Source organism: Microcaecilia unicolor, chromosome 7 (genome assembly GCF_901765095.1).
Source record: "Microcaecilia unicolor chromosome 7, aMicUni1.1, whole genome shotgun sequence".
Lineage (NCBI taxonomy): Eukaryota > Metazoa > Chordata > Amphibia > Gymnophiona > Siphonopidae > Microcaecilia > Microcaecilia unicolor.
The window spans coordinates 277951277-277973762 of record NC_044037.1 but is presented as its reverse complement, the minus strand read 5'-3'; the positions used below and the strand labels follow the sequence as shown (position 1 = coordinate 277973762).

Here is a 22486-nt window from a genome sequence, read left to right as displayed (position 1 = left end):
TCAAGATGCTGAATCCCAGTCGAGTTCTAGCTCCAGCCAAGATGCTGAGCCCAGACCGAGTCACAGTTCTAGCTTAGATGCTGAGCTTAAGCCGAGTTCCAGTTCCAGCCAAGATGCTGAGTCCAAGTCCAGTTCCAGCCAAGTTGCTCAGTCACAGCCGAGGTCAAGCTCCAGTCCAGCTAACCATGGACCAGTTGTGAAGTTTAGCATTTTCTATTCAAAGAAATAAAGGGTTTTTTTGTGCCAGTGATGATAAATAGCCCATTGATTTTCTTCAACCCTTGTTTTTTAAAACAATTATTTGGGTTGGTGGTTGGGCTCATTTCAGAGGCTTTTTCCCCCTTCTTCTTATTTAAAACTTTACGCACTTCACAGAACCATAGTCTTGTGAAAATACTATTTGCCACTATTTCAGAGAGATTGTTGTGTTGTATATCACCCACTTGTGTTCCAGATTATATCCTGTTTGTTGACAGAAAATTATTTTTACCAGCAGTAATAGTGGGAGAGTCAGCCTTCTCATATATGCAGTCTCATCACTGACCTTTGTAAAACCCATGCCATCACTCCTACCTTACAGTTACCATGTAAACTCCTATGGGCAAGGAACTCTTATTAATTATATATATTATATATGTATGACTTCTGGTAAACATTCATCCTACACCTGTGCTGACATATTTAGCTTTTACATTATACAAAGATGCATACCTTGTCAGTAATTCAGAAAAATAAAAATACTTACGCTAAATGAAAAACTCTTTGTCTGTTGATGCATTAGAGCAACAAACTCTCACCCAGGTCTCATGGTGGTGGTGGCAATCTCTCAGACTTACCTGTGGGTAGAGCGCGCGTCTGCTGTGACATGTGCTGGAGTTGCAGGATATGGAAGCAATCGTTCAAGCAGTTCAGTGTGGCCATGGATGTTGCTTTGAGCATTAAAAGGTCCTGATCCAAGGAGGTGAGATGACCTGAACCCGGCAGGCATTCTATACCCCTGATCAAGTCCCTCTGCTGTCCTTCTGCCTGGGACATCATCTGTTGAAACAGCAATATGTGCATCAGAGAGCACAGATCACACTTCTGATAAGGAAACAATGCTATGGAGGTGGTAAAGGATTCATCTGTTTTTATCTCGCAGGTTTTACTGAACATTCAGAAACTGAGAGGCAAATAATCTGTGAGAACCTCACACTCAGCTGTGCCCCATTTACTATCACTCTTGGTATCCCATACTACTACTACTACTTGATATTTCTAAAGCGCTACAAGGGTTACGCAGCGCTGTATAATTTAACAAAGAAGAACAGTCCCTGCTCAAAGGAGCTTACAATCTAAAGGACAAATGTACAGTCAGTCAAATAGGGGCAGTCAAATTGGGGCAGTCTAGATTTCCTGAAAGGTATAAAGGTTAGGTGCCGAAAGCAACATTGAAGAGGTGGGCTTTGAGCAAAGATTTGAAGATGGGTAGGGAGGGGGCTTGGCGTAAGGGCTCAGGAAGTTTATTCCAAGCATAGGGTGAGGCGAGGCAGAATGAGCGGAGCCTGGAGTTGGCGGTGGTGGAGAAGGGTACTGAGAGGAGGGATTTGTCCTGTGAGCGGAGGTTACGGGCGGGAACGTATGGGGAAATGAGGGTAGAGAGGTAATGAGGGGCTGCAGACTGAGTGCACTTGTAGGTAAGAATGAGAAGCTTGAACTGTATGCGGTATCTGATTGGAAGCCAGTGAAGTGACCCGAGGAGAGGGGTGATATGAGTATATCGGTTCAGGCGGAATATAAGACGTGCAGCACAGTTCTGAACGGATTGAAGGGGGGATAGATGGTTAAGTGGGAGGCCAGTGAGGAGTAGGTTGCAGTAGTCAAGGCGAGAGGTAATGAGAGCATGGACAAGAGTACGGGTGGTGTGCTCTGAGAGGAAAGGGCAAATTTTGCTGATGTTAAACAGAAAGAAGCGACAGGTCTTGGCTATCTGCTGGATATGCGCAGAGAAGGAGAGGGAGGAGTCGAAGATGACTCCGAGGTTGCGGGCAGATGAGACGGGGAGGATGAGGGTGCCATCAACTGAGATAGAGAGTGGAGGAAGAGGAGAAGTGGGTTTTGGTAGAAAGACGATAAGCTCAGTCTTGGACATGTTCAGTTTCAGGTGGCGGTTGGACATCCATGCAGCAATGTCGGATAAGCAGGCTGATACCTTGGCCTGGGTCTCTGCGGTGATGTCTGGTGTGGAGAGATACAGCTGGGTATCATCAGCATAAAGATGATACTGGAAACCATGAGATGAGATCAGTGAGCCTAGGGAAGAGGTGTGAGAAGAGAAGGGGTCCAAGGACAGATCCCTGGGGAACTCCAACAGATAGCGGGATGGGAGTGGAGGAAGATCCATGAAAGTGTACTCTGAAGGTGCGGTGGGAGAGATAGGAGGAGAACCAGGAGAGGACAGAACCCTGGAACCCAAATGAGGACAGTGTGGCAAGAAGTAAATCATGATTGAGTGTGTCAAAAGCGGCGTAAAAACTTGTCTGGAATGTTTTTACGTTTGGGGAGCGTGCCAGGTGCCCTTGACCTGGATTGGCCACTGTCGGTGACAGGATGCTGGGCTAGATGGACCTTTGGTCTTTCCAAGTATGGCACTACTTATGTACTTATGTACTTATGTACTTATAGATCGAGGAGGATGAGGATGGAGTAGTGGCCTCTGGATTTGGCAAGGAACAGGTCAGGTCCCATCATCAGACCCCTTTTAAAGTCCAGACTGTGGTATAATGGATGTGGCACAAAGATGAATACCCTCCCACCATATCGCAAATCAGTCACCTTCCTGTGCTTATACTTGAGGCTGCAGTGCTATTGAGGCAGGAATACTGTAACCTATAATCTTGTAAAAATGATACAGGCTTGTGGCACCTTATAAACTAACCAGTTTATTAAGACTCGTCTGTCAGTCTGCACCACTGATAAAATGGACACTTGTGCTTGAAAACTCATACCTCAAACTTGTTATCCTATAATGGTTCCATGAACTTCTGTCATTTTTGCTACGTCAGACTAGCATAGCTACCCCTCTGGATGTTCTGTTATCTTGTGCACCACTGTGTATTTACTAGCTATGCTCTGTCATTTTAAACAAAAATTGTTAGCCGATTAGCATGCAGTATTCACTTTTCTTAAAAAGAGTGTGCACTGTATGTATATAGTGCACACACTTTCCTGATAATGCTTGCATTATGCGCACTAACAAGAAACAGTGTGCACTCTGGTCATATATTAGGGAATTCTGTATATGGCGCCTAGTGTTATGACCTATTTCCGCACCAATTCTTCAAACGGAAAGGCGGCGAAATGGCTCAAAAACAGCAGGATCGGCACAGAACTACACTTATGCACCCAGTTATACAACAGCACATGTTCCCACATGGATCTAAAAAGGGGGAATAACAATGGAGGGGACATGGGCATTCCTTTAAAATGCACGCAGTGTTACAGAATTCAGGGGATCCGCGCCCAACTTCTGCGCTGGGATTTACAGCTGGTTTCAGCTGGTGTAAATGCTTGCACCCAAAGCTGGGCACAGATTCCGATGCTATGTGCTAATCCATAAAGGCCACCCTTTATAGAATACTGTTCAGTACTGATTTTTTTTTTTCCAGCGATGATTTTTGAGAGCCATTTACTGAATCGAGCCCAGAACACACACTTAAGTGCACACTATATACAACCAGTGCCACTATTAAAGACTAATTTTGCAAAGAAAAAAAAAGGGGAAAAAAAACCCCAAACATTTTCTGGCTGCACATCCCTAGTATACATACAGTCTTTTCATATATAATAAATTATATTATTTCGTGATCTGACAAATCTTCATTTAGAACCAAGTTCAGCACATCAAGATAAGTGTGCAGTCCAGCAGCTTCAATCTGAACCTATCTGAGGTACTCTGATAAGGACCAATATCTTGGCAGTCTGTCTTTCCATGCTGGAAATATATCTCCTAGCATCACATCACAAAATCAAGGCAAACCATATTTTTGCAGTGTAACATTTTTAGCATAGTATTAGCTGCTTCACAATTTATTTTTACTCCTGCTGGTGGCTCATTTGTTAAAACACAGAAACAGAGAAAAGGAAGGCAGATAAAGACCATATGTGGTCTATCCGGCCTGCCCATCTACTATCCCTTCCTCTCCCTTCGAGATCCTATGCACTTGTCCCAAGCTTTCTTGAATTCAGATAGTCAAAGAACAGTTCGATGTACCACGGATATGCCTCCCTGCATAACTGCAGTGTTAGGTGCAAAGGACAGTGATGAGAGTAGAAATAACACAAGAAGACAGGGAGAATTAGGAAGCCGGAGAGAGAGAGACAGACAGACAGACAGAAACAGAGAGAAAGTCTGTAGAGGCGGGAAGACTAGAGCTATTGAGAGAATTTAAAAAAGGAAACGGGGAAAAGATAGGAGTTACAGAAGGATGACAAACAAGAATATGGATGAAGAACAGACAGAGAGGTGAAAAAGGGAAAACCCAGAGAAGCAGGTGGTTATTTTTTATGAACTGAAATTTGTTAAAAAGTCTTCATCTCATGCAGCAGTCAATGCAAGACACGCTCTTAAGATATTTCCTGTTTATATGTGCAGAACACTATAAACTTACTATATACAACTGAGTGTGTAGGAGATTAATATCCTGTCTGAAGCTATGGCTTATAACCTTTTATATATTACCCACTAAAGAATTAATAGCTTTATTGGTACAAAGAGATTTATACAAAAAAGTGATTTATATCATCACACTTACCCCTCAGCGTCCCTATTGAAACATGCACCAGGTGGCTGACTTCTAAACCTGAAGTCCTTACACCGTGAACAAAGTTGCAAAGAGCGTAAATTCAACATTTCATGGGCTGCAAGGCATTAGAAACTTGGCAATTGTGTCCATACAGCATGTGCCGTTAGGCTGCGTTTTATTTTCTGGCCTAATTTTACTTTACAGTAAATCTAGGGGGCTGAATCTAAGATATTATAAACAAATGGATTAGCAGCATGTTCCCAGGAAATTAAGACCTTCAGCGTAGAGTCTAATTAGTTCATGCCCAGTAAACAGCATTTGCAATTTGCCAACATATCTTTAAAAGACCAAGTTTGAAAGCTTTTCATCTCACTGCCTCAGCTGTTCAACATATTTATCTGAGACATGCCAATACTACCTAACGTGACTCCTATAACAACCAACAATCAACACAAGCTGTACCAGACTTTGGGCCCCTACCCCCTAAGCTCAAATGTCACATAATGCTGCTGCTTTACTCCAGACGTATTGCGCAGTAGCCTTTGAACTAAAAAGTCCTCAACAATGAACTAAGAAACTACCCTTGGTATAGCAAAATAAGAAAAGCAGAAAGCATTCCTTTCAAAATGGTTTGTGCCCAGGAGAGCCAAGTCCTGTGTGTTCCTATTATTTTAAAACATATGCCCTGATACTGCTTTAGACTGTTTATGAGAAACATTCAGTGCTTCTGATGCCTTCAAGAGTTTAAATATCCTCAAATTCTTCACCAAAGTAGCTGTTTAAGCAGACAGCAGACATTGCCAGATTACCCTTGAGAGGCCTCAGTTAACATGAAAAAACATCTCCCGATGCTGAACGGATTGTTTGTCCTATTGAAAATGAGGGACTAAACTTTGGCATCAGAAGGATCCACACATTATCTCCATCATACACAGGTGCATACCCTCTTCTAACTTCAATTGCAGACTTCAACATACCCTGTTTCCCCGAAAGTAAGACATCCCCCCAAAATAAGACCTATTAGAGGTTTTCCTGAATTGCTAGATATAAGGCCTCCCCCGAAAGTAAGACCTAGCAAATTTTTGTTTGAAAGCAGGGCCGCCGAGAGCCGGACAAGGCCGCCCCCCCCCCACCCGAGGTCACCGGGCCCCCCCTCCACCGCTTCCGGAACTAACCTTAAACACCTCACCTTCGCAGCAAGCAGCAGCAGGGCAGACCTCTCCTTCCTTCCGTGCCCCGCCCTCGCGGACGTTACGTCAGGCGAGGGCGGGACACGGAAGGAAGGAGTGGCCTGCCCTGCTGCTGCTTGCTGCGAAGGTGAAAGGAGGCGTTTAAGGTTAGTTCCGGGAGCGACGGAGGGCGGGCGGGCCAACCCCAATCCAACCCCGATGTTTCCCCGAAAAATAAGACAGCCCCTGAAAATAAGACCTAGCGCATTTTGGGGGGCAAAAATTAATATAAGACAGTGTCTTATTTTCGGGGAAACACCAGTCTCTCCGTGAAGAAATACTTCCTGACATTTTTCTTGAGTCTGCCCCCCTTCAATCTCATTTCATGCCCTCTAGTTCTACCGCCTTCCCCTCTCCGGAAAAGGTTCATTTGCGGATTCATACCTTTAAATATTTGAACGTCTGTATCATATCACCCCTGTTTCTCCTTTCCTCCAGGGTATACATGTTCAGGTCAGCAAGTCTCTCCTCATACGTCTTGTAACTATGTGGTTAACATAGTAGATTCATGAGCTAGTGAGGTTTTTTTTAACTTTTCTAATGCTCTACTAGAATAGTGTGCCTGCATGGCATGCACTCCTGTTGTATCGGTCTACCACACTGACTCCTGTAAAGCAAATCTTAGGCACGCTCTTATCTCCTTCCCCACAATCAGTTTAGAAAGCACTATTATAGTCATACTGCTCTGTATCAAAACTCAAAATACATCTCAACAGTAGGTAGTAATATGTCAGGTGCAGACTAACCCCCCTGCTTTCTAAGCTGTGTTAGCGGCTACCGTGCGGCAACGCCGACAGCCCATTCAAAGTGACTGGGCTGTGTCGACATTAGCGTACCACCAACCGCATGCACGGCTTAGTAAACAGGGGTGGGTAAGTGTATGTTTTTAATTGTAACAATTTTTATTGATGACAAAGTAAAAGAACCAATGCAAAAATATATTACAAACATGTAGAGTAATATCAGTACCACACACGAATATGTCATCATTTATGATAATACTTTCCTGTCATCATTTCCTTACTAACAGTGAAAGAAATCCAGTCCCTACCCCCATGCATATCCCCCCTCCACCCCCCCAAGGCAATGCAAAACCTAGAGGAAACCAACCTTGTTCCCCAAGGAAAAAGAACCAGGAGACTGTGTTCCTTCTGATCTCCTGGAACCAACCAAGCTGAAATATAAATCCCGACTGAACTCCCCCTACCTCAACTTGTATGCCACCCCTGCCACTTCTTTATAAACGCAATTTATTTAACAAAAGAGCAATGGCCCAGAGGTGTTAGTGTGTGACTAAAATCCTCCCAAATGAGCAAAAATGTGTGTATGTTTATAGGAGGAAGAAGCGTCCTGAGCTTCCCACATGGCCAAGTAATGCACCCGATTCCGCCAACTCCAGAACGATGGAGCTTCTGCAGATACCCAGGTCTGCATAATACATTTAATTGCCACCAACCTCTACTTTCGAAACTAAATAATTTTCCCTTTCAGAGTCTCAATATTCACGATTCCCAGCACAAAAGTCTGAGGAAGTAAAGAAAGCGTCATGTGAAGGGTGTGCCCCAGATACTGATGGCGTTCACCCCAGAAAAGATGGATCTTCCCGCAGCTCCAGGCCGAATGTTAGAATGAATTTTCCTCTGCAACACATTTTCGGCATTGTGCACTGGGTGAAAGCCCTGCACGAAATAGTTGCAGTTTTGAAATATATGCCCTAAGTATGAATCTAAAGTGTGTTTCTTGCAACGTAGACGTTTTCCGTAAAGCTGCAAGTATCTTCCAGTTTCGCAAGGAGGTATCCACCTATCTCGTAGCCAGCCATACTCCTTCCCACCTGACCTCTAAGTGCCTTTTGGAGGCCTGAAATAGTCAGTCTCTCTTCTGCCAAGAAACTAAAAAAAAACCTTGTAATTTCTCCCCCATCTTCGCCACAAGCGCCAACCATGTTAAAACTACTATAGTGGGGATAAGTGTATGTTTTAATATCAGCACTTAGCATACCTTTCTGCTAGACTATGAGGATAATTTTCAAAGACTTACAAAGTTCCAAACTTGTAAACGTAAGCGCTTCGAAAATGTGCCTGCACAAGAACTAATGCTCATTCCAGAACAGAACTGCCACATTTTAGCTATCAGGGTTTTACTTTTCTTTTTTTCTGAAAGATTCTGCTTAAAGATTAGTCATTTCTCTTTTGTTGTCTTTCCAATCTCCAACATGCTTTCACTGCTCTTAAGAATATGTGGCTGCCGGGATACCACCTTTCTGTCATTCCACTGCACAAACTAGAATTTGTACCAAAAGGACACCGGTCAAAGATAAAACTGGCATTACAAAAATCAATGAGAAACAACTAAAAGCCTTCACTGGTGACTAAAAGGCAGAGCAGCTCTCGTCTGCCCCAAAGAAAGCTATTCCTCTTTCCAGATGTTCCATGCACTCTCAAAGTGAAGGCTTTTTTTTTTATATCCTGATGTGTCATTCTCAGATCTGTGATTACAGCACAGTCTGCAATTAGTATGGTCTTTCTTGTTAGGGGTCAATCAACTATCAAGTCAACAGAATGAGGCGTTGAAAACTTCATGACAAAAAAAAATGCAAACACCTGGAGGAATATGTTGCTAGTTTTTTCTCTTAGGATGGTAGCAGTTACCTCTCTGACATCCACTAGGTGGTCTGGCTGCAGACTTTGGGCTTTCTTGCCAGCTGGCAGTACTCTGTGATGTCCTACACTGAAGAAAGACGAGCTCTGGCTGGGTCTCCTCTGCAGACAAGGCGAGTTGTTAGTGCCTTGAGAAGCAAGTGAAAAGCTCCACGATTTCAGTGGTGGATTATTCTGCAGAAAACAACAATTACGTAATAAAGCTTAATACATGTACTTTATTTCTAATACACTTTCAACTGCTTGTCAATGTATAACTTTCTTCCAATCCTTAAAGACCTAATTAGCAGCCAAATATAATATATATATATATATATACACTGAGGTAATTCTAACTCAGGTGTGCTCTAGCCATTCACTGCTGCGCTTGACCAATGGTATCAAACGCGCTGGTGTCTACTGGCACTTAACTATCTTGTAAACAAAAAAATAAAATAAAATATTTTTATTTCCTTGGTTCTACAACAAAATCTTTGCCTTTGAGAGAAGATACTTAGTATAACAAACAGTGAGTAGATGAAGCTACCAGGCTTTATTTGCCTGTATTTCACCTAAGCTCTGGCTTTATCCTCATATTCTCTAGTAATTCTCTGCACAAATGTTTTGTCTTATGCTCTCGTACTGTGTTTTTCCCAACCATCTCCACAGAAAAGATGTCTCACATCTACAATTCTTTACTTAAAAAAAAAAAAAAAAAAAGACAGGAGAAGATTAAAAATAGCATGAATTTGAAACACATGAACTACATTTTCAGAGTGATGCCTTGATGACTGGTCCTATTGCACAGATGTTTCAAACTTGCATTAATTCAAACTTTTGGTATGTTCCTTTCTGTGGAGAAATATTTCCACAAATTGCTTAGGAATCTGTCCCTCCTGAAGTCTGAAATGTCACCCTTGCTCCAGAAATTCTATTCCAACAATAAATGCTTGCTTCCAAGTCGAAAAGTCTCTCTCATATAGTCCTATTCTTGTTTTTTTTTTTTTTGTTACATTTGTACCCTGCGCTTTCCCACTCATGGCAGGCTCAATGCGGCTTACATGGGGCAATGGAGGGTTAAGTGACTTGCCCAGAGTCTCAAGGAGCTGCCTGTGCCTGAAGTGGGAATCGAACTCAGTTCCTCAGTTCCCCAGGACCAAAGTCCACCACCCTAACCACTAGGCCACTCCTCCTCTTCCAGTGTGTATACACATTTACGGTATTAAAGTCACACCTTGCAGGGCTTATGGTGCTTCCCAGCAGCTAGAAAACACCCAATTCATCACAAGAATGAAAAGTGCCTTCACTCTTGTGTTACCACAACTTGATGAGAGTTACTAACACTGTGGGTTCAGTTCTGCTCTGAATTGAGTCCTGCTCATCTGACCACAAAAAAAACATGGCAGACAACAATGTAAGAAAAACTATATTGTAAAGAAAACACAGAAAGAATGGAATCTAATGTGTTATTTGAGGGTCTCAAAAACTTTGGCACAAATTCAAACCAGTGTTGCAGAACTGTGCATGAGTCATACATAGATGGATAGGGTATTAGGTATCTGTTATCCTGATACACAATAAGTGTTAATCCCCGACCACAGCTCCTATCTACTCTTCAACTAAATTAAAATTAACACTTCCCTGTTCACCAGATCCTGATCCCGCCCAGAACACATAGCTACACCGTTACTTGACTATTCTTCACTACTTTGTGACTCTCTAACACAATAGCTCTTTATTCTGCTATTAACCTGTTACACCAAAACTGATACACTGTAGATCCAACATTATTGCTAGATTCCCTGCTACCCTGTAAACATGATGTTTGCAACTCTCTAATTGTTACATAGTAGATGTCGTTAGAGTAGGCTCCCGATTTCCTTGTAAATATGCTGTTCTATTTAACTACCGTGTTTCCCCCGAAAATAGGACATCCTCCGAAAATAAGACCTAGTAGAGGTCTTGCTGCAATTTTAAAATATAAGGCCTCCCCCGAAAATAAGACCTAGCAGGGGAGGCCTTATTTTCCGGGGAAACATCGGGGTCACCCCCCCACCCGAGATCGCCGGCTCCCCCCCTCGATCGGCGGCTCCCCCAGCCCTCAGTCGCTCCCGGAACTAACCTCTTAAACGCTTCCTTTCACCTTCGCACTCGCCGCAAGCAGCAGGACAGGCCACTCCTTCCTTCCGTGTCCCGTCCTTGCCTGACGTTACGTTACGTCAGGCGAGGGCGGGACACAGAAGAAAGGAGTGGCCTGCCCTGTTGCTTGCTGCGAGTGCGAAGATGAATGGTGAAAGGAAGCGTTTAAGAGGGTGGGGGAGCCGGCGATCGAGGGGGGGGGGCGACCCGATGTTTCCTCAAAAAATAAGGCCTCCCCTGAAAATAAGACCTAGCGGGTCTTGGGGAGCAAAAATTAATATAAGACAATGTCTTATTTTCGGGGAAACATGGTAGTTATAGTAAATCCTTCGTTATGCTGTAAATCTGTTGATTTACAGCTCCTCATTACAATATAAACAACTTTTCACAGATTCTGTTATTCTGTAAACCATATAGAATCAAACTTGACCTGGATAATGTGGGATATATAGAAGACTAAATAAATAGAAATGCTAGATATGTGTCTTCTCTAAGACTCTTGGAATTGTATGCAAGAAGGATTGTTAAAATATCTCTCAGCGCTAGCACGGGTGTTAATGTGCAGTAGCAATTGCTCCTTAAACCACTAAGGTCATGCATGCCATTTTGAGCCCCGCATCCAGGAGCAGAAGGGGACAGAGCCCACCCCAGACTACTAGATTACTATGAGGACCTCCAGGTAAGTCCTGAGGAAGGGGGAGCAGGGGGTTGAGGATGCACCGCTATGGCAGCCTCATTTAAGTTTTATTTACTTATGCATGCACTGGGACCCACATTGCATGCCTCGGCAGATAACCATCTGCACTGAGACATGTAACTTAGGCCCAAGCAGTAAGCAACTGCCCTGTATGGCACACGCAGGGCATATGCTGGGCTCACGCCCTGCACTTACAACACAGACTTTGCTCCTTAAATTTTGCAGTTACCACCGACAGACATCAAGGTGACATACAATCCTTCTAAAAATGTACTTAATAAAATACACATATAGAAAAAAGGAAACAGGTAGATAGGTAGAGCAAGTAGTTGTCTCCTGTCTACCCAACCCAGTCCACACCTGTAGGTCCTTACCTCAAAGACATGCTGAAAGAGTCTTTAGGCCAAATTTAGCAAACAATCTGATCAAAGAGAGAAAGGGATGGAATTCCATAATGAAAAGGCCAAAAAAGCAAAATCCACTCTGGATTTAAAATGGATTTGGGATGACAAGTAGGCTAGCTTGTGAGGAATGTCATTCTGGGAGATAAGGAAGTGACTAGCAAGATACTGCTTCCTGACACAAGGATTAGGATCCCATACCCCCTGCTTGTTCACACAGAACGCACCTGGCTGTCCGTTTGAATGAGAACAATTTGGTTTTGTAGCCGATTTCTGAAAGCCTTTAGAATGTTCCAAATGGCCCTCAGCTCAAGGAGATCGATATGGAGATCTGTTTCCTGAGCAGACCAAGTCCCTTGGGTGTGAAGCCCAGGGACATGAGCTCCACATCCTAGGTTGGATGCATCTGTTGACACCACCTTCTGAGGTGGAGGAATCTGGAATGGTAGTCCCAAAGTCAAATTTGTTCGAACTGTCCACTGGGCCTCTCTCAAATAGTGACATTCCAAGGGAGTGACATGAACTGTTGAGGACATGTGGCCCATCAGTCTCAACACTTGCTGAGCAGTGACCTGCTTGCTGCTTGTTGTCAAGGTCTCTACTCTCGCTTGTGAAAGAAAAGCCCAAACCTGCAATGTATCGAACAGGGCTCCTATGTCCTCCAATCGCTGAACCGGAGAGAAGGTGGGACTTGGGGTAGTTTATGACAAAGCCTATTAACTCCAACACCCGAATAGTTAGGCACATTGACTCTGTCACTCCCTCCTGTGATGTGCTCTTGACCAGCCAATCGTCCAGACAGGGAAAAATATATACTTCCAGTCTGCATAAATATGCTGCAACCACCGCTAGACACTTGGTGAATACCCTGGGAGCTGACACGAGGCCAAATGGCAGAACATGACACTGATTTCCCTATTCAGAATGAGAGGTATTGAAATGTAGTAGGCATCCTTTAAGTCCAGAGAGCATAGCCAATCTTTTTCCTGAATCATGGGGACAAGGATGTCCAGCGAAATCATCCTGAACTTTTCTTTGACCAGGAATTTGTTCAGAGCTCTAAGGTCTAGGATGGGCCAAAATCCAAACCCCCCCCCCCCCCCCTTTGGGCACAAGGAAGTACCTGGAATAGAATCCCTTCTCTTGTTCCCTTGGTGGCATGGGTTTGACCGCACTGGCCTGTAGAAGGGCGGAGATTTCCTCTACAAGTACCTGCTTGTGCCAAGAGCTGATGAATGATCCTTTCACTGGGTAATTTGGTGGTCTTTGACGCCAATGAAGGGCACAACTGGAATGGATTATTTGAAGAACTAGGATGGATTATTTGACGAACCCACCAGTCGGAGGTTACAAGGGGCTACCTGTGTTGGAAACCATTCTGCCTCCCCTGTACAGGATGGTTACTTTGAGTGCGGCTACACTCTCCTGAAGCCAGTCAAAAGCTCACCCCTTGCTTCGACTATGGAGCGAGACTGGCAAGGCCAAGAACGCTGGGCGAAGTGAGAAGGCAGCAAAAACTTTTGACTTTTAAGAGTAGTAGGGTCACTGCCCAGGCACACTCAAAAACCTTATAGACAAAAAGGCTGCATGTGGAGGTTGCCAAGACAGGATCTACATGATATCAGTATGTTTCTTTATGATGTCAGCGACCTCCACCACCTTGTCCCCAAAAAGATTGTCTCCTCAGCAAAGTACATTCCCCAACCTCTCCTGAACTGCTGGTTCTAGGTTAGAGACACGCAGCCATGAGAGTCTGTGCATCCCCACACTCATGGCAGTGAGTTTGGATGCAATATCAAAAGAATTGTATGTGCCCTTAGCCACATGCTTCCTACGCTCCAGTTGCTTACTGGTGAAGCTCTATAGCCTGCTTCTGTGGGAAAGAATCCGCAAGACTTTGGGGCTCATTTTCAAAGCACTTAGCCTTCCAAAGTTCCATAGAAACTTTGGAAGGCTAAGTGCTTTGAAAATATGCCTCTTTGTGTACTGTGCAGCAAAGATTGGAAGTAAAGGCTTGTATAGAACTGGTAGGACTGGATGCGGGCTATAAGCATTGTGCCTGAAAAGCTTTCCTCCCAAACGAGTCTAGTGTCCGAGACTCTCTATCTGGGAGAGCCGAGGCATGAGTCCCGGAGCTCCTAGCTCATTTGAGGGTGGATTCAACTACCAGAGAGTGGTGAGACAGTTGTGCCCTCTCAAATCTGGGAGCCTTCTGGATACGATACTGCATATACCTTCTTAGGTGCGACCTGCTCTGAGAGGGGAGATTTCCAGTTCTTCATCAGTGCATCTTTAAGGTGCAACAGTACTGTGACCCCTTTCTTAAGGGACAACAGTCCAGAACAGATAACATATCTGCCCTGGGCTGCTCCTCCATCTTCAACTTAAATGGGAGGTGAAGAGGGATTAGATGGTACCCCATAAGACTCCTCCTCAGAAGACGACCCTTTTTCTGAGTCCCACGAGTGCTTACCGCACTCAGACTAGATTGAGCAAGTCCGTGCCTATCTCAGCTCAGTGGAACCATGTCCAAGCCCCGAAGAGTGTCAAGGTACAGCCCTACCCTCAGACTCTGGGAAAGCTTCCTCTCCTGACATCAAGAGTGGTATTGCATGAGTCGATGTTGACACACCAATGCCAAGGACCTCTCTACAGGCATAGATGAAGCCTCAGGAAGAATTTGAGGCTGATCCGCAGTTGATGCAAGCACCCTCAATGCCTGAGAGGATTGCAACTGCAGCATCTGTGCCAGCTCCTCCCTAAGAATGGGCCGGAACCACTCATCAAAGGAAGGTATCAGCAAAGGCGGGGGAGACGGAAGAGGGGCAGCCTCAGAAATTGTCTGTGTTAAATTGGAAGCGGAAACCTGGCTGCTCAGAGACTTGCACACCGGCTCCTCTAGCAAAGAAGGGGAGCACTCCTCCTGGTGCCTGTGATTCTTGGGTACCAGCGATGGCGATGCCAATACCCCAGAGCTCATGGCACAGTGTATCGATGAGGACCGATGCTTATGCTTCTTGGGCTTCCCCAGATGCTCAGCACTGCGGTCCTTCAGTGCCGAGGACAACGTCAAACCCATATGCACCCTCAGTGTCTGGTCCTATTTTCAGCACCCGATGTTGAGAGAAGTGAAGACCATCTTGATGCCGGTGCACACCCAGTGGTAGTCAGTCTTAGCAGCCATCAAGGTCAATGCTTCCAGTTAATGATCGGCCTTCGAGGAGTCAAAAAGTCTCTCCTGCTGTACCTGCCACACCCACTGTGTTCTCAACTGCATTTGCAAACAGAGAGGCACCTGATGCACCAAGAGTGCAGGTCCATCACGGAACTCACCCGATTACACTGGGCACATCTTTTAAAGCCACTGGGACTTTCTTGGCCACCGAGTAAAGAATCGCAGCCAAATTAAATTCCTCAATTGTGAACTGTACAAAAGAGAAGTATTTACATTAAGGTCAATGCTCCGGCCTAAATGGGCCTAGCAACCCGAAAAAGAAAGGAAATTTGAAGAGCCGAACACACTACAAAAATTAAAAGGATAACAGAATACAATAAAGAGAAAGGAATAATAATCACAAAAGGGACAAAAATACCTGCACAGGAAGGCACCATGAATCAGAGAAAAAAAACACACTGAAAGAACAAAATGATGCGTTCTCCCTGCTCCAAGGAAAAATAAAGCCCGAGAGACCCATGATTGCAAATCAGGAGAAAGGCACCAGTGCATGCACAGTGGAACACTGCTAGAAAATTCTACATTAATCTCATTAGCTAGCATCCACAAAATGTTCCGTCAGACGTCAACACCCAGCTTGTCCTTGGAGAAGGTCCTTTACTAGGAGCACCAAAACAGGAGAAGCCTCTACAACGAACCCACACAGCACTAGAGAAGTAAAGGCTGACCACAGACTAAACCAACTTGGGAGGTGTTGCTGAGAAAATGCTTTATTGATTATTCTAAGGACAACTGAAATTCACAGAGTACACACGTAAATAGAATTGCTATCAAAAGGTGCACTCTGTGCAATTCAAATCAAGTTTTCTCCACATACAGACACGAAGGAGAAAGAAATCACCCAGCATACCGGAAAGGTTCTCCTATTGTTTTGGTGCTCCTATTCCTGGTTTCCAGTGTCTGTATGTGGAGAAAACTTGATTTGAATTGCACAGAGTGCACCTTTGATAGCAATTCTATTTAGCGTGTGTACTCTGTGAATTTCAGTTGTGACCCCTGAGGCAGATGCCTTGGTGCGTTGAAAGATGGACCGTGTCGGGTAATTGAATAATCAATAAAGCGTTTTCTCAACACCACCTCCCAAGTTGGTTTAGTCTGTGGTCAGCCTTTACTTCTCTTGTGCTGTGAAGGCCTTTTACTGCCACCCATTTACTATATTAGTGTATTATCTTTAGTCTTAGAAAGCAACCAAATCAGGGCTGAAAGCAGCACCCTCTGGAAAGATCATATCTTCTCTTGAAAACGTAGAGTCTCAACCATAAGTTTTCTCTATTTGCTTTCCCTTAATAATGCAGGAACAAAATGTCAAAATAATCTACACAATGCCTCATTTTTGGTTGACAGACCCACAAGTGTTCTCTAACTTCATCTCACTATCTTCTTTTATACAATCACATTGATACAAATCTCAGTCTAAAAGGCATACTTCAATTTTCCTCTCAGACAACAATGCATATATATTGTTTTGATGCTAGTCTCAAAATCTTCTAAACATTTTTTTAAGTGTCTCATTTTCTTTAATTTTTTTATATTAACAGCATACCTTCCCAATGGCTTCCGTGTGATGCTGCGTGCTGATCTGAAGCCTGCTAACCCAGTGCTGTCGTTCTTTTGCATCAGTGGCTAATGCATCAAAGAGAAAGAAAGCATTAGCAAAATTCCAAAAATACCGAGTAAGCAACAACATAAATCATTTAGCTTGAAAACTGCAAAGTTAATGGACTGAATCTTCAGCCAGTGCAGAGAGTGTTCGAAGTTAAGCACCAGTGCTTAACTTAGGATGTGTATTCAGTGGTGCTAAATACACAGATAATGTAGTCACTGTGCTGGCACTATCCATTTACTTTAGGCCTACTATCTGGGAAGAAAATGTATTAATTTTCTGAAACATCAACCGTAAACACTTGCTATACTTGTCATCGAAAACATAAGGCAACTGCTGTAAAATCTAAGTTCCAATAAAGAAGTGGCTGAAGGAAACAGAAGATACACTTGCACAATTTTTTTATGCATGTAATATCAGGGAAAAAATAAATTCCTAAACTAAGTGGATGCTAAGAAAATATTTCTCTCAGTACTCTACTGCTTATTCCGCCTCTGGACTGTTTGTCCACATGTTTTTGATGTAGCACTCACTTAAGGTTTGACATGTGCTGATCTCCCTGAGGAGTACGGCAGAATAGAAGATAATGAGGCTAGCTGGTATTGCTATGCAGTTTTTTTTATGTCGTTTTTTTTAATTCAGTAACGTATGATCACTTTTCCCATCAGAACAACAGAAACTTCTCACAAGCGCTACTAAAGAAAAAAAAATAGTGGTCAAACTCATTTATATCTAATATTAGCTACTGAATTTCTGCTATACCACCTCTGAAGCTAAATGATCCTGTGATCACCTAAGAAACTCTATTAGTAAAATAAAGTTCCTATTAGTAAAATAAAGTTTTATAGCCAACTACCAACTATTGCACTTATAGTGCCTTGCAAAAGTCTTTATACCCTTGCATGTTTCAGATAGTAGAATGCAAAAAAATGTACAATTCAAAATGCATTAAAGTATGAGCTTGTTCCACTGATCTAACACTACATTTTCAGCATGAATGAACCATTATAAAAGTATTCAAAAGGTAATTAAGAGTAAAGAAATAAAAAAAAAGTCTTCACTGCATAAACCACACCTCAAAGCAAAACTTGGCAGAAGCCCCTTTGTAGCAATAAAAGCCATGAATGGTTAAGGGTAAATGTCACTATTTCCTCTAAGCTGAGTAGGTGTACTCCAAATGCATAGCTACCAGTAGGGGGTGGTACTTCGATATTGTGTTTTCAATCACTAGGGACAGGCAGGTTCCCTGGAGTCCTGCAGAACTTGCCTGCCCCTCACTGTTGAAAAAGTGCAACATCACTCCTCACTAGCAGGACTGTAGATGGAGGATTCCTGTTCAGCTTAGAGGGAACAGTGGTAAATGTCCACCAGTTTTGAAGCTTTTTGCTTATACTTTGCCAAACAGCTCAAGCTGTGGCTGGAGATCTGTGGACTGCAGTCTTTCAAGTCTTGTCACAGATTTTCTATTAGGCACACAGATCTGGGCTTTGACTGGGCCACTGGAGCACATTCACTTCTTGCCAAGCCACTGCATTGTTGCTTTTTTGCTTAGGGTTATTGTCCTTCTGAAAAGTGAATCTGCTCCCCAGAAGCATGCTAGGCTGCATAGAGAGGAGTATAACCAGCAGAAGAAATGCAGTGCTGATGTCCCTGTACAAGTCATTAGTGAGGCCCCACTCTCAGAGTACAGTGCCCAGCCTATGGTGATTACCTTTGACTGCTGAGGCTTTAATTTCTCCTTTATAAAGTGAAAAAATTGGAAAACTAAAAAGATTTTTTGAAGAAAGCACTCAGTATCACTGGACATATAAGTTTGTGTGTCATTAGTGTATCATAAAAGAGGTATTTTTAATTTAATTCTGGCATTTATAATCCATTTAACCATCAAGCTCAAGGTAGAGAACAATCACAAATTATAAGCAGGTACTTTCTCTGTCCCTGGAGCGCTCACAATCTTGTTTTTTTTTTTTGTACCTGAGGCAATGGAAGGTTAAATGACTTGCCCAAGGTCACAGGGAGCTGCAGTGGGAACTGAACCCAGGATGCTGGGTTCAAAGCTCGCTGCACTAACCATCAGGCCACGTTTCCACTCCAATCCTTACTTTCCACTCTCCCTTAAAATTTAAAGTTTGTGCTCAAGGAAGCATCCCCAGACAGACTGAAAACAAACAGATTAGCTTCACACAGCAGGCATGGTCAGATCATTCAGTACCTCTAAGCTTATACTGCTCCCCGCTTGCAGCGTTCACTGCAAAGGTATGCGAGTCTTCATCACTGGGAGATATCACGGCTCCTGCAAGCTGCAGGGTACCTCGAGGCTTCTGACTGCGAGATTGTTCATTTACAAAATACTCCAAAAGGCCAGCATCATTGTTTAAAACAAAAAACCTGCAAGTCAGAAATAATTAAGTACATTAAAAAACCTGAACTGCTGCTGCTGTTCATCATCATCTGCCTTAAGCAACCGGAAAAACAGTTTTTAAATATGTTAAAGATTCAAATTTATTTTTGACCATTGGTTCATAAAATAATTCATTAAAATACGCTTTTTACACTTGAAATTGTTACAATGATGCCATCTGCTTCTCTGGCTGTAATGCTGAAATTATACTGCAGGCTTGACGTCTGTACCATTATGCGATACTTGTCCAGAGACTGACAGGCAGATGATCAAAAGCCCCGCGCTGTTCCAAACAACGCTCTAAAATAGCGCTGGAACAGCGCGGGGCGCTATTAGACCTACGATCAGAGATAATGCATGCAAATTTAAGCAGTGTAATTATCTCTGATCAGCGCGGGAGAATGTTGTTAGGAACTGGGCAACATTCTGGGGAAGGGGGAGCCTATTCCGAAAGGATGGGCTCCACCTTAACTAGGGTGGAACCAGGATGCTGGCGTCGGCATTTAAAAAGGAGATAGAGCAGCTTTTAAACTAGAAATGGGGGGAAGGCCGACTGTCGCTCAAAAGCGCATGGTTCGGGATAAGGTATCTTGCAAAGATACCTCACAAACAGGGAAGATAGGGTTTCTGGATGGTGAGGTTGCACAACAGACCATGGTAGGCCAGGTGCCCTTAAATACAACTAAAGATCAGACAAAAGATGGCAAATCAATAGTGTCAGGTACTAAGCATCATGCAAATAAGAACAACAAACATACTCTGAAATGTCTATATGCAAATGCTAGGAATCTAAGAAATAAGATGGGAGAGTTGGAATATATTGCACTAAATGAAAAATTGGATATAATAGGCATTACTGAGACCTGGTGGAAGGAGGATAACCAGTGGGACACTGTCATACCGGGGTACAAAGTATATCGTAGTGATAGGGTGGACTAGACTGGTGGAGGGGTAGCATTGTATATTAACGAGAGCCTTGACACAGATAGATTACAAATTCAGCAGGACACAAATCACACCCTTGAATCATTGTGGGTTGAAATTCCATAAAAGGGAAAAGGACTGTGATAGGAGTGTACTACCAAACCGCCTTGCCAGGATGAGCAGGTAGACACAGAAATGATAAAAGAAATCAGAGACGCGAACAAAATGGGCAATGTGATAACATAGTATCATAGTAGATGACGGCAGAAAAAGATCTGCACAGTCCATCCAGTCTGCCCAACAAGACAACTCATATGTGCTACTTTTTGTGTATACCATACTTTGATTTGTACCTGTGCTCTTCAGGGCACAGACCGTATAAGTCTGCCCAGCACTATCCCCGCCTCCCACCACCGGCACAGACCGTATAAGTCTGCCCAGCACTATCCCCGCCTCCCAACCACCAGCCCTGCTTCCTGATCTCGACTAAGCTCCTGAGGATCCATTCCTTCTGCACAGGATTCCTTTATAATAATGGGTGACTTCAATTATCCAAATATAGACTGGGTAAATGTAACATCGGGAAACGCTAGAGAGGTAAAATTCCTTGATGAAATCAAGGACAGCTTTATGGAGCAGCTGGTGCAGGAGCCGACGAGAGAAGGAAAAATTCTGGACTTGGTCCTTAGTGGAGCGCATGATCTGGTGAGGGACGTTATGGTACTGGGGCCGCTTGATAACAGTGATCATAATATGATCAGTTTTGATATCAACCTTGAAGTATCTATACACAGGAAGTCAAATACGTTAGCATTTAAATTAAAAAAATGAGACTATGATAAGATGAGAAGAACGGTGGAAAAAAATCTTAGGGGGACAACTGAGAGGGTAAAAACTACAACAGGCATGGACGCTGTTCAAAAATACCATCCTGGAGCCCCAGGCCAACCATATTCCACTAATTAGAAAAGAAAAATGGAACTCCAAAAGACAGCCGGCCTGGTTGAAAAGTGAGGTGATGGAAGCTATTAGGACTAAAAGAAATGCCTTCAGAAAATGGAAGAAGGAACCATCTGAAAATAACAAGAAGCAGCATAAGGAGTGTCAAAGCAAATGCAAGGCGCAGATAAAGAAGGCCAAGAGGGATTACGAAATAAAGATAGCATTAGAGGCAAAAAAAAAAACATAGTAAAAAAATTTTCGGTATATTAAAAGCAGGAAGCCGGCAAAAGAATCGGTTGGGCCGCTAGAAGACCGAGGGGTAAAAGGGGCGATCAAGGGAGACAAAGACGTAGCAGAGAGATTGAATGACTTCTTTGCTTCGGTCTTCACCGAGGAAGATTTGGGTGGGATACCGGTGTCAGAAATGATATTTCAAGCGGACAAGTCGGAGAAACTTACTGACTTCACGGTAAACCTGGAGGATGTAATGGGGCAATTCGGCAAACTGAAGAGTAGCAAATCTCCTGGACCGGATGGTATTCATCTTAGAGTACTGATAGAACTGAAAAATGAGCTTGCGGAGCTATTGCTAGTGATATGCAATTTATCCTTAAAATCAAGCGTGGTAGGAAGTGACGTCACGGAGACAAATGGCCGCCTAGACGCATAGCTCCGACATTCACCTACCTCAAATCAGCATTATTCGCGCCCACAATACTTTGAATTCGGTAGCGATATCGAGAAATCGCAAAGCGAACCGCACAGAATACAATGAGCAAACTCTCAGCTTCGCAGCTGCGGGGAAACGAGAGCAAGACGCAGAGACGGACGGCGAGGAGCCTTTCGCGCCCCGTTTCCCCGACGATGTCTGACTCTGATTCGGCTGCTTCCCACGTGGCATCGCGCCGTCCCGCGTCGAAAAACAGCCCCTCAAAAGAACTGGCTCGCTGTCTAGAAGCACTCCGCGAGGAAATAAAAGCTTCCAAGGTAGAAATTCTAGAGCATGTAGATGCCATTAGTCTGGACCTTAGGGAACTTGGAGGGTGAGTTGAAACTTTAGAAGAGCGCGTGGACGAGCATGAGGAACAACAGGGTGCACTGGGAATGCAGATTACTAAGCTGCAGGAACAAGCTGAGGACTACATGTATAAGCTTGACGACTTGGAAAATAGGGGAAGGAGGCACAACCTGAGATTTCGGGGAGTCCCAGAGGAGGGCAACGTGGAAAACGTGCAGATCATAGTGCGAGCCCTATGCGAGAAAATAATGGGAGAGACTTGGGACCCGGATGAGGCGACCATGGATCGAGCACACAGAGTGCAGGGTACCCGAGCGGACAATAAACCAAGAGATATCTTAGTCCGCTTTTCCTCCTATGCATATAAAGAAATGATACTACAGAAAGCGAGACGGCTCCCAGCATTGGAGTTTAAGGACGCACAGGTCTCAGTTTTTCAGGATCTCTCACTCTTTACTTTGACACAGAGACGTG

The 22486-nt window shown here is 43.8% G+C and overlaps 1 protein-coding gene across 1 annotated transcript in view; it reads right to left on the bottom strand.

Annotated features, from left to right (window-relative positions):
• The window catches only part of OSBPL11 (oxysterol binding protein like 11), a 106642-nt gene that overhangs the window by 77281 nt on the left and 6875 nt on the right, over positions 1-22486 (bottom strand). Inside the window, exons 3-6 of the mRNA XM_030210877.1 lie at positions 18940-19115; positions 16668-16747; positions 8665-8847; positions 837-1038 (exon numbers count right to left, since the gene is read on the bottom strand). Coding sequence (XP_030066737.1) covers positions 837-1038; positions 8665-8847; positions 16668-16747; positions 18940-19115 — 641 coding nt within the window. The remainder of the gene's footprint in view (positions 1-836; positions 1039-8664; positions 8848-16667; positions 16748-18939; positions 19116-22486) is intronic.